Source organism: Dama dama, chromosome 10 (assembly GCF_033118175.1).
Source record: "Dama dama isolate Ldn47 chromosome 10, ASM3311817v1, whole genome shotgun sequence".
NCBI classification, from domain to species: Eukaryota; Metazoa; Chordata; class Mammalia; order Artiodactyla; family Cervidae; genus Dama; species Dama dama.
In genome coordinates, this window is record NC_083690.1 from 38,609,058 (window position 1) to 38,621,351 (window position 12,294).

At 35.9% G+C, this 12,294-nt stretch overlaps 1 protein-coding gene across 4 annotated transcripts in view; it reads left to right on the forward strand.

Moving 5' to 3' along the window:
• Positions 1–12,294, forward strand: part of USP42 (ubiquitin specific peptidase 42) — a 49,836-nt gene that overhangs the window by 19,806 nt on the left and 17,736 nt on the right. For all 4 annotated transcript variants that reach the window (XM_061153694.1, XM_061153693.1, XM_061153692.1 and 1 more), the window contains one exon: positions 10,502–10,612. In XM_061153694.1, coding sequence (XP_061009677.1) covers positions 10,502–10,612 — 111 coding nt within the window. The remainder of the gene's footprint in view (positions 1–10,501; positions 10,613–12,294) is intronic.

The following is a 12,294-nucleotide window of genomic DNA, read 5'->3' on the forward strand; positions in this document are numbered from 1 at the left end:
GCACTGGCTTAGTTGCACCACAGCCTGATAACAGCAGTGTCTGGTTACTGTGTATTTAAAAGTTTTGAAACTAGGTAGCGTTTCCAACTTTGCTCTCCTTTTTCAAAGCTGTTTCCCCGGCTGTTCTTGGTCTTCTGCGTTTCCAAATTAACTTTGAAATCAGTTTGTCAATTTCTACAAAAAAGCCTCCTGAGAGTTTGCCTAGGATTGTGTTGAATCTGTAAATCAGTTTGAGATGTATGACATCTAAACAGTATTGCCTTCTGACCCACAGGCAAGATGTACGTCTCCATCTATTTAGGTTCTGTTTGGTTTTTCTTAGTGCTGTTGCATAGTTTTCAGTATACAAGTGTAATGTGCACATTTTAAAATCCTATTTATTGCTAACTATTTCATATTTTTGAAAGCTATTATAAATGGTAATATATATTTTGACCTTCAAGTTTTGATTGTTTATTGCTAGACTGTAGAAATGCAGTTGACTCTTGTTTATTGATTTCATATCCTACAATTTTGCTAGCTCCTTAATTCTCGTATTTTTTTTTTTAATAGTTACCTGATTGGTTACCCATGTGATTGCTTAGAGGCATGTTATTCAGTTGCCAGATGTTTGGGGATTTTTCAGAAATTGTCCTGCTACTGATTACTAATTTAATTCCATTGTGGTCAGAGAAGATACTTTTATTGTTTGAATCCTTTGAAACTTGAGACTTGTTTTATGCACTAGAATGTGGTTTAGTTTGTTAAATATTCCATGTGTACTTAATAAGGATGTATATTCTGCATTGGTTGGAGTTTCTATAAATGCTGATTATGTTTAGTTAGTTGATAATGTTAAGATAGTCTTTTATGTTCTTACTGCTTTTCTGCCTACTTGTTCTATCAAATTTTGGGAGAGATACATTGAAATAAAATACACTGAATAAAATTCTTTTTTTTTTTTAAATAAAATTCTTATAAATAGCCTATAGTTCTTATTTTTTAATCCAGTCTTACAGTCTCTACCTTTTATTTTAGAGTGTAAATCATTTATATTTAATGAGAGTATTGATATGATTGGGTTTTTTATTTACCATCTTGCTATTTGTCTTCTGTTTGTCCTGTATTCTTTGTTCCCTTTTTCATCTGTTTCTGCCTTCTTTTGGAATGAGTGATTATATGATATTTCCTCTACTTTATTGGCATATCTTCTCAACTTTGTTTTCTCCTTGTAGTGGTTGCTTTAGGGTTTAACATACATCTTTAACTTACCATCTTTAGCTTACATCTTTAGCTTCCTTTAAAATACTGTTCCGGGGGGTGGGGGAAAAAAAATAAAATACTATTCCATTTCTTATGTGTTGTAAGGACTTTATGACAATATACTTTCATGACCTCTCCCTAGGCATTTGTGCTATTGTTGTCATACATTTTATTTTTACTTATTTTGTAATCACATAATACGTTGTGTTATTTTGCTTTAAATAAAATTGAAAATTTTAAGTGGTTTGTTAAAGTTTCTTTACAAATCTTTTATATTTCTTACTCTTATCATTTCTACTGCTTTTAATTCCTCTGTGTAGATCCAGGTACCATCTGGTATTTTTCTTATGCCTGGAGGAATTCTCTTAACTATTTTTGCTGATTTTTTTTTTCCCTTGGTCTGAAATGTCTTTATTTTGCCTTTTTTGAAGTTAAACTTTTTATTTTGAGGTAGGTTTAGATTTCCGTGCAGTTATAAGCAATCACACAGAGACATCCCGTGTACCCTTACCCAGTTTCCCCGAGTGGTGACTCCGCAGTTCAGTCTTGCAACCAGGATATTGATCCCGATACAGTCAAGGTATGGAACGTTTCCGTTCCTAAGGAAGTTTCCCTTTAAAGCCAAGCCCACTTCCCTCATGCCCCTACATCCTCCTTAATGCCTGGCGAACCACCCTGGTTTTCAGTTAATGTTGTTATTTCAAGAATGTTGCATCTATTGAATTATAGGGAATTGGCTTCTTCACTTAAGCCTAAGTCTTTGGATATTTCTTCACTTTGTTGTATATATTAATAATTTGTTCCTTTTTGTTGCTGAGTCGTATTCCATGGTATGGATGAACCACAACGTCTGGGTTGTTTCTAGTTTTGGATATTATGAATAGAGCCGCTGTAAACATTACTGTGTAGCTCCAATACTCTGGCCAGCTGATGCAGAGAGCTGACTCATTGGAAAAGACCCTGATGCTGGGAAAGATTGAGGACAGGAGGAGAAGGGGACGACAGAGGATGAGATGGTTGGATGGCATCACCGACACAATGGACATGGGTTTGGGTGGACTCCGGGAGTTGGTGATGGGCAGGGAGGCCTGGCATGCTGCGGTTCATGGGGCCACAACAAGTCAGACACGACTGAGCGACTGAACTGAACTGAACTGAGAGCATATGTGTGATCAGAAGTCTTTATTTCTCTGGAATAAGTGCCCAGGCTGCCGTTGCTGGGTCATGAGGTAGTTGCATATTTGGTTTTTTTTTTTTTTTTTTTTTGCATATTTGGTTTTATAAGAAATTGCCTTAGTTTCTTGGCTGACCATTTTGCATTTCCACCATCAATGTATGAAGAGTTCCAATTGCTCTTCATTGTTGCCAACATTTGATGTTGTCACTATTTTTTGTTTTAGCCATGCTTTAATTATGCATATAATGATATCTCAGGTTTTAATTTGGATTTCCCTAATGCCTAAAGGTCTTGAACTTCTCTCCATGTGTTTGTTTATCATCTGTTTACCCTCTTTGGTAAAATGTCTCTTTATGTCTTCTGTTCATTTTCTATTGTGTTCTTTTGTTTTTATATTGTTTTGTTCTTTATGTATTAGATATTAGGTCTTTTGGATATATATTTCCAACGTTTTCTGCCAGTTTGAAACTTGTCTTTTTATCCCCTTACCCTTAGCAGAATCTTTCACAGAACAAGAGTTTTCAATTTTGGTGAAGTTGAGTTTTTCCTTTCATGGATTATGTTTTTGCTGTTGAGTATAAGACCTCTTTGCATAGCCCTTGACCCTGAAGATTTTGTCCAGTTTTTTTTTTTTTTTTTCTGAAAGGTTTTATAGTTTTATATTTTACGTTTAGATATATGATCCTTTTATGTCCATTTTTATATAGCGTGAAGTTTGTTTTGTTTTTTTGTTTGTATGTTTGTGGTTGTTCAGTTGCTCTAGCACCATTTGTTGAAAAGGCTAAACTTTCCTTCACTGAATAGTTTTCATACTTTTGTGAAAAATCACTTGGGTATATTTGTGTGGGTCTGTCTCTGGGTCCCCTGTTCTGTTCTGTTAAGATACGTATCTGACCTCAGCACAGTCTTTTGTTACTGTGTGTGTGCAGTAAATCTTGATATCAGATAGAATGATTCCATCCACTTACTCTTTTTCAAAATTGTTTTTCTCTATTCTAGTTCCCTTGTTTTTCTATATAAATTATAGAATAATCTTGTCTGTATTTACAAAGAAATCTTACTGGGATTTTGATAGGAGTTTTGTTAAACCTGTATCTCAGTTTGGGGAGAAGGGACATCTTTACTGTGCTGACATTTCCAGTCTGTGGATGTGGTGTGTCTCTGCATTTCCTTAGATCTCTGTGTTGTTTCACCAGTGTTGCATAGTTATCAGCATGTTTTGTTTTGTTAGTTAAACATATGATTCTTTTATTTTTTGAGGAATCAGAGGCATCATTATATTTTTAATTTTGGTGTTAATGAGTTTATTGCTGGTATATAAAAATAACATTTCATTTTTTTAAATTTTTGTATATTGACCTTGCTGACTTCACTTAACAGTTCTAGGCTTTTTTTTTTTTTTTTTTTGTGGAGTCCTTGTATTTTTCTATCTAGAGAGTCATGCCATATGTAAATAGGGGCATTTTTACTTACTTTTTATTTATCTGTATCCTTTTTTCCCTTTTCTTGCCTTATTTCACTGGCTAGAACTTCTTGCACTATGTTGAATCAGTGATCAGAGGTGACATCCTTGCCTCATTTCTGATCTTAGGGGAAAAGCATTCAGTTTGACATTAGCTGTAGGTTTTTGGTGTATCCTGTTTATCAAGACAGGGAAGTTCTGCTCTGTTTCTTTTTTTCCCCCTGTTTACCAGTTCCTGCTTTTTATCATGAAATAGTGTTGATTTTTGTCAATAGCTTTTTCTATATCAAATTGATATGATCATGTGAATTTCTTCTTTAGCTTATTATGGTGGAATATTCTGGTAGATTTTCCAGTATTGAGTCAGCTTTGTATCTCAGGAATAAACTACATTTGGTCATGATGTTTAATTATTTTTATATTTTGCTGAATTTTTATTAAGGGTTTTTACATCTGTTCATGAGATGTATCGGTCTGTAATCTTTTGTTTTTGTACCACCGTTGTTTGGTTTTGGTATTAGGATAATACTAGCTTTATAAAATGTGTTTGGGATATGTTAACTCCTATTTTTTGGAAGAGATTGTATAGAACATTGATGTAAATTCTTATATAAACATTCAGTGTAGAATCCATCAGTGAAAATATTTTGACCTGGAGATTTCTTTTTTGGGGGGAGTTTTAAACTTGCAATTTAATTTCCTTAGTAGGTATAGGGCTATTCAGATTATTTTCGATGGGTTATGGTAGTCCACTTTTTTGAGGAGTTGGTCCGTTTCTAAGTTGTCAAATTTACATGTGTCAAGTTAATCACAGGATATATTTATGTATGTTCTCTTGTTTTTCCTTTGATGTCTGCAGGGTCTGTGTTGATTTCCTTGTTTTTGTTTCTGATATTGTTACAACTGTGAATCCCCCTTTGGACTCCGCTTTAACTGTGTCTCCAAACTTCTGATATGTTGTCTTCTCAATGTTTATTTTAACCCTTTGAACCATGGGTTGTTCAGGGATGTTACTCAGTTTCCAGGTATTTATAGACTTTCCTGTGTTCTCTCTCTCTCTCTCACTGATTTTTAGGAGTTTCCATTCTGTACTTTTTATGATTTCTGTTGTTTTATTTTTTGAGGTTTGTTTGTGGCCCAGGACATAGTCTATCTTGGTGTGTGTTCTGTGAGCCCTTGAAACACATGTGTATTCTGTTGTTGGGTGGGGTATTCTATAAATGTTGATGGAATCTCATTAGCTCTTGGTGTTGTTGAGTTCTTCTATATCCTTGCTGGTTTTCTGATTAATTGTTCAATTGTTGACAGAAGGATGTTGAGGTTTCCAGCTCTAATTGTGGATTTCTATATATCCATTTTCAGTCCTGTCAGAGTTTGATTCATGTGTTTGACAGCTCTGTTGTTTGGTACAAACACATTTAGGATTGCTTTGTCTTTCTGATGGATTGATCCTTTATATAACGTCCTTTTCTCTGATAGCTTTCTTTGCTCTAAAGTCTGCTCTGTCTGCTGTTAATATAGCCATTCCTGCTTTCTTTGGGTTAATGTTTGCATGACATATTTTTCCATCTTTCTTCTTTGAGCCTGTTTGTATCATTACATTTGAAGTGAGTTTCTTACAGGCACAGTAGTTGAATCATGTTTTTAAATCTGCTTTGTTAATTTAGATCTTTTCATTAGTGTATTTATTAATATTTAAGGTAGTTGTTCATACATTAGGACTCAAGTTTACCATTTTGTATTTTGTTTTCTGTTGAGTTATTCACTTGTCTTATCTCTGCCTACTTGTGGGTTACTTGAGTATTTTAAACTTTTGTTTAAAATTTATTTTTGTGCTTATGTTTTTGAGTGTATCTCTTTATATACTCTTTTTAGAGGTTCCTCTAGGTTTACATTATTTATGTGTAGCTTTTCATGGTTTACTAATGTCATTTTACCAATTCAAGGGAAATGTAGAAACTTTACCTTTTGTCTCCTTTATTCTTCCCTAGTAACCATGTAATTAAATATTTCCTTTACGTACACTTAGTACCACATTTATAGACAGTGTTATAATTCTTATTTCAACTGTCACATAATTTAGAAAAAAACCCAAGAGAAGGAAAATGTATTTGTCTATATTTTTGATTACCATGTTTTTATTCTTCCTTCTTGATGTTCCAGGGTTGCTTTAAAAAAAAACAAACACAACAACCAAAAACCCAAATCACTTCCTTTTTGTTTAGAGAGCTTCTGACTTAAAGAAGTCACTCTTTAAGTCGTTCCTTAAGTCATTCTTTTAGGGTAAGTCTACTGGTGACAGATTCTCCTAGTTTCGCTTCACTTGAAAGTGTCTTAATTTCATCTTATCCCTGAAGGACATTCCCACTGGGCATAGGGTTCTGGGTTTGTCGTCCCTTTTTTCCAGCACTTGACAAGTTTTGTGGCACTGCCTCTGTCCTCCATGGTTTTTGGTGTGAAATCCATTTCTATTCAAGTGTTCTCTCATAGGTAAGGTGGTGTTTTCCCATCACTACTTCCAAGGTGGTTTTCTGTGTCTTTAGTTGTCACAGGTTTGACGTGATGTGTCTTGGTGTCTGTTTCTCTGTTCTTTTTCCTGTCTGGTGTTTGCAGTGAGTTACATCTTTTGCCATATTTGGGGAAATTTCCGCCTCCGTTTCTTATACGTTGAACCCAGTCTTCTCTCCCCTCTCCTTCTGGGACTCTGATAACGTGTGTTAGACCTTCTGCCAGAGTCCCACGGGTCCCTAGGCTCTGCTCACCTTTCATGCCCAGCCTGCTCTTTCTCTGTTGTTTAGAGGACGTAAGTTCTGTTCCTCTGTGTGCATGTTTACGGATTCTTTCCTCGGTCAGTTCCATTCTTCTACTTAGCTCATCCACAGAGCTGCTTACTTTGGTTATTGTGTTTCTCATTTCTAAAATTTCCATTCGGTTCTTTATATCTTTTATTTCTTTGTTGAGTCTTTCTATATTGTTTTACTTGTTTCTAGTATATTCGTAACTTCCTTATTCACTTCTCCAGCACTCAGAAATTCTTGGTTCTTAGTCTGACGAGTGATTTTCAGTTGAAACCTGAACATTTTTGTGTTACGCTATAAAATATTGGATCTTATCTGATCTGTGTTTTGACCGACTTTCTCTTGACACCATTCTGGCAAAGGAAGAAATAGGTGGAGATAGAAGTCCAGATTCCACACTCAGCCTCTGTTGACATCTGAGGTGGGGGTTGGGCTCCACGTTCTTGCTGGATGGGAGTGGGGGTTTCCGCTCCCCCGCTAGTCTCCAGGGAGACTGCAGTGGCTTTTTACCACCGGGTGATGGCGAGAGTACTGATTCTGACACTACCCAGTGGGGAGCTGGACAGATGCTTCTTTCTTTCTCTCTCTCTTTATTTCTTGAGGTATAATTCATTACAATATTATATGTTGTTGTTGTTCAGCCACTAAGTTGTGTCCAACTCTTTGCAACCGCATGGACTGCAGCACACCAGACTTCTCTGTCCTTCACTATCTCCTGGAGCTTGCTCAAATTCACGTCCTCTGATTTGGTGATGCCATTCAGCCATCTCATCCTCTGTTGTCCCCTTCTCCCACTGCCCTCAGTCTTTCCTAGCATCAGGGTCTTTTCTAATGAGTCAGCTCTTCGAATCAGGTGGCCAAAGTAGTAGAGCTGCAGCTTCAGTTCAGTCGTTCCGCTGAAGGTTCAGGGTTGCTTTCCTTTAGGATTGGCTGGTTTGATGCTGTCCAAGGGACTCTCAAGAGTCTTCTGCAGCACCACAGTTGGAAAGCGTCAGTTCTTCACTGCTCAGCCTTCTTTACCAGGCTCTTCTTTACAGTATAGTGATTCCCAGTTTTTAAAGGTCATGCTCCATTTATAAGCACATTTATAAGACACTGGCTCTATTTCCTGTGTTGTACACTATCCTTGTAGCTTATTTTCTATACAATAGTTTGTACTTCTTACTTTCTTCCTGCTGTCACACCCTCCCCTTCTTTCTCCCCGCAGGTAACCACTAACTTGTTCTCTGTATCTGAGTATGCTACTTTTTTGTTGTGTTCACTGGTGTGTTGTACTTTTTTGACTCGACACATCAGTGTTACCTTGACAGCATTTGTCTTTCTGTGTCTGACTTATTTAAATTAGCATAATACGGAGGGATGCTTCTTTACTGCTGGGTTTGGGGGTAGAAGTCCAGGCTCCTCCTCTGATCTTCACTGACGTTGTAAGGTGGGGGTGTGGCTTGTTATCACTTAGCATGGATGGAAGTTCCCATTCTTTACCCCCCTTTTTTTAACACCATGCCAGAAGCTTTCACTGTGGCTTTGTTCCCTGGTTTTATTGGTATTTTCAGGTTGGTGGCAGCTGCTGCTCCAAGTCTGAAACACCCAAAGCAGAAAGCAAACCAGAACACTCCCTGCCATGTGGTCCCTTGGGCCCTGAAACTGTCCCTCTGTCTCTTTCTCTCTAGCTTTCACAGCTTGCTTAGGTCTGTTTCATACACAGTGTCCAGAGGGTTTGTTGTTGTTGTACTTAGTGGGAGGAATAGGGAAAAGAATCACTAGTCCATCTGAGAAGTGGAGCAGCTCATCTTTGTTTCTGAAAGATGTTTTCCCGGGGTGTGGAAATCCTGGGCTGACATTTTCCTCTTCACACTTTGGAGTTGTGGCTCTCCTGTCTTCTCTTGGCGTTGTTTCCAACAAGTCTTGTCAGTTTTACCTTTGTTCTTATATACATAATTTATTCCCACCTGCTTTAACTTTTTTATTTTTAATCACTGTTATAAGTAGCCTTCTGTTTGGGTTTTGTTGAAGTTGTTAGATCTGTAAATTTACTCTTTACATTTGTGTGCTTTTTAGTCATTTTTAAAAAATGTTTATTATAATTGTGCCCAACTCTTTGCGACCCTGTGGACTGTAGCCCACCAGGCTCCTCTGCCCATGGGATTCTTCAGGCAATAGTGGAGTGGGTTGCCATGCCCTCCTCCAGAGGATATCCCCAACCCAAGGATCGAACCCCTGTGTCTTACCTTTCCTGCATTGGCAGGACAGGTTCTTTACCACTCACATCACTTGGGAAGCCCCCAATATTTATAAGCATTAATAAATTAATGTTTATAACAATTATTATTATATGGTTAACTTTTTTTATTTATTTATTTTTTTTTGGTTAACTTCCTTACTGTACAGTTCTATTAATTTGGGGGGGTCAGTTTTACGAATTTTAATACGGGTATAGGTTCATGTAGACCATCATCTCAATCAGAATGCACAACTATTCTGCCACTCTTAAAAAAAAACTTGCTCGTGCTATCCCTTTGAAAACAATCATTTCTTAAAATATTTGTCCCATCTCTTCTCCTTCGGACTCGTTACATGTACACTGGGGACACCTGGGCCTGCTCCCATAGCTCACTGGTACGCTTTTTTCTTGTTCTTTTGAGAGGTTTTTTTTTTTTAAATTTTTTTTTTTAGGTTTGTGTTTCATAATAGATAACTTCTGTTGCTAAGTCTTCAAGTTTGCTAATCTTTCCTTCTTTTGTTTCTAATCTGTTATTAACTCTACTTGTGTTTTTCATCTCAGAAATCCTACCTTTCATCTGTAAAGTAGATTTGATTTTATTTCCTTGTCTCTCCTTAACATGCCTTTGCTTTTTTCTACATCCTTGAGCATAGAAATATATGTATACACACATAAAATGTCTTTTTTTATCATCCTTGTTTTTGAGGACATTTCCAGGTCTATTTCAGTGTCATTTCCAGATCTATTTCTGCTTATCTGCTCCCTATTATTGGTCTTTTTTGCATCTTTGCATGCCTTATACTCTTCAGTTACAATTTTATGTTGCTGGGTGCCAGATTTTCTTTTTATTCCTGTAAATATTTTTTAGCTTTACTCCGGGACACAGTAACATTAACTGGAAATAGTTTGGACCTTTTGAGACTTGAAAAGCTTTGTTAGGCAGGACTGAGCCACCTTTAGTTTTAGGTGTTTCTTGAATTCAGTGTAATTGACTTTTGGGGCCACATAATTCTTTATTGTAGAGGCTGATTACTGTAGGATGTTGACCAGCATTTATGGTCTCTATCCACTAGATGCCATTAGCACCACTTAGTATGAGCTAAGGTGGTTTTCCTATTTTTTAAAAGCTGTTAAAAAAATACAACAGAGACCTTTGTATGTGAAAAAGCTAGAACACTTGAGATTTTGAACCCTTGCACAGGAGACATTCCTTTACTGTTTGAGACAAATGGTAGCATAAGAAAAAAAATTCTTATTTCTCCAGTATAGACAATAGTTAAGAGCACAGGCTTCGAAATTAGAAGGGTATGATTTGAGCCCAATTATGTGCCTGCCTCTTAATGACTATTTGGCATTGAGCAAATTTTTAACTCTCTGAGCCTCAGTTTCCTTTCTTGTAAAATAGAGCCAGTATATATTTATCTCTTAGGTTTGTTGGAGAACTAAGTGGAAATGAGTAAAAGTATACAGCTCAATAACAGGACACACAGTCGCTGTTACCCTTGTTTCAGGAGTGTGCTTGTGTTACTTATAACACCCCTTGATGTACATATGGTGTCATGTTTTGCTAACTTGGAGGATTGTCATCTGTTATCTTTCAGGTCATGCAGAAGGATTTTGCATGATGTGTACAATGCAAGCACATATCACCCAGGCACTCAGTAATCCTGGGGATGTTATTAAACCGATGTTTGTCATTAATGAGATGCGGCGTAAGTATCCTCTCTAGTAGTTTATATGAATATTTGTTAGCCAGTTGGTCTTAATGATCTGACTGGTAAATGATGAGCTCCTTGGGTATTGCAGCAAACAGTTTATTGTATATAAATATGTCTTTAATGAATAACAGTTTTTTAGCAAACCAGTTACTATGTAAACACATTTTGAAACCTAAAGCAAAAGATAACAATATGGTAAAGAAGATGGTATTCAGTTTGATATATAAGCAAATTAAAAATGATAAAACCCTCAAATTTGTTAATGAAATTGATAACTTTTGCAGCATTTTTCCTAGATATTTGGATTTCTATGCTCAGTAATACTAACTCTAAATATTGTCCCAGCGGTTTCTTTAAATAGTTTCAGTTAGCTTTAATTCAATGAATGAGTATTACACTATAATAGTGACAGGAATTATCAAAATAAAGTTAATTATATTCTTAAAGAACATTTTATACTCAGAACTTAGCAGATTTGTGGATAAATTTCACAAGTTTCTGTATAATTTTTAATGACTTTAAAATCTCCTCTTGAATTATAATGATTCTGATAGGTTCCATGAAATTTTTTATGCACTTTCTGCATGTTTTTTGCAGTAAGCTTTTGTATTATCTTAATTAACTGAGTTGGAATAAAAAATGCTTACAAATAAAACAAAAACCTGACTCTTAATCTGATATCTAGCTGGGTAATTATAGGGATGGATAATTACACAGTGACAATTTATAATCCTTTTGCCTAAAAAGCTGCTGAAGATAAAGAAGTGTTATCTTGGCCCTTGGTACTATTAACAGGCTGGAGGAGACCATGAAAATTATTTTTTCAACATTGCTGAATCTTAACAAAATTTTAGCCAGGGGTGATTTTGTTTGTTGGATTACATGTGTATATTATATATACTGATATGCACATATATACACACGCACACATATATGGCAGACATAATTAATTTTTTTAAACCTGGTTCTTTAAGAGAATGCTACTGGTGTGTACATACATCTACGGATGTACATATATGGTTAAATATATGGTTATATGGTTAAATAATGAAATTGTTAACATATGGTTAAATGGTTATAGATGTATATGGTTAAATAATGAAATTGTCATTTTTGTAGGTCAGAACTTGTGGAATGTGCTCAATTTCATATGATTCAAGTTAATATATATTTATATATTCATTCACATAAACTTATATGTATATTTATACTTCTGTATCATTTTTCATTATCATTTTGGCTTGTGGCTATTTAGTCAATTAGAAATAGGACTGAGATGTTATTGTGCAGTGAAGAATGTATGTTCTCTAGGCTATTGGGATAGAATTAGATAGGTTCACACTTGTCTTTTATATAGATTCTCTTAGGGAATTCTAGCGCCCAAGTTAAGAGGTGTGCACTAACATAACATTTGAGACAAAATTTTGAAACAATAACAGCTAAAGTTGAGTTTATTCAAGAATCATTTTATTGCTAAAGACAGAGTCTCTGGGCTCTCAGAAACTCCAGCCCATGTGGGCTTTTAGTGGTCTGAAGGGCTCATCCTAAGTGTTCTCAGGGGAAACTTATTAATGCTATTTCCTCATAAAATAGTTATCTAACCAGTATACTGTCATAAGATACAACCTCGGGGGGAGTGCAGCCTGGGCGTATGATAGGGGATGATAAGGCTTTGT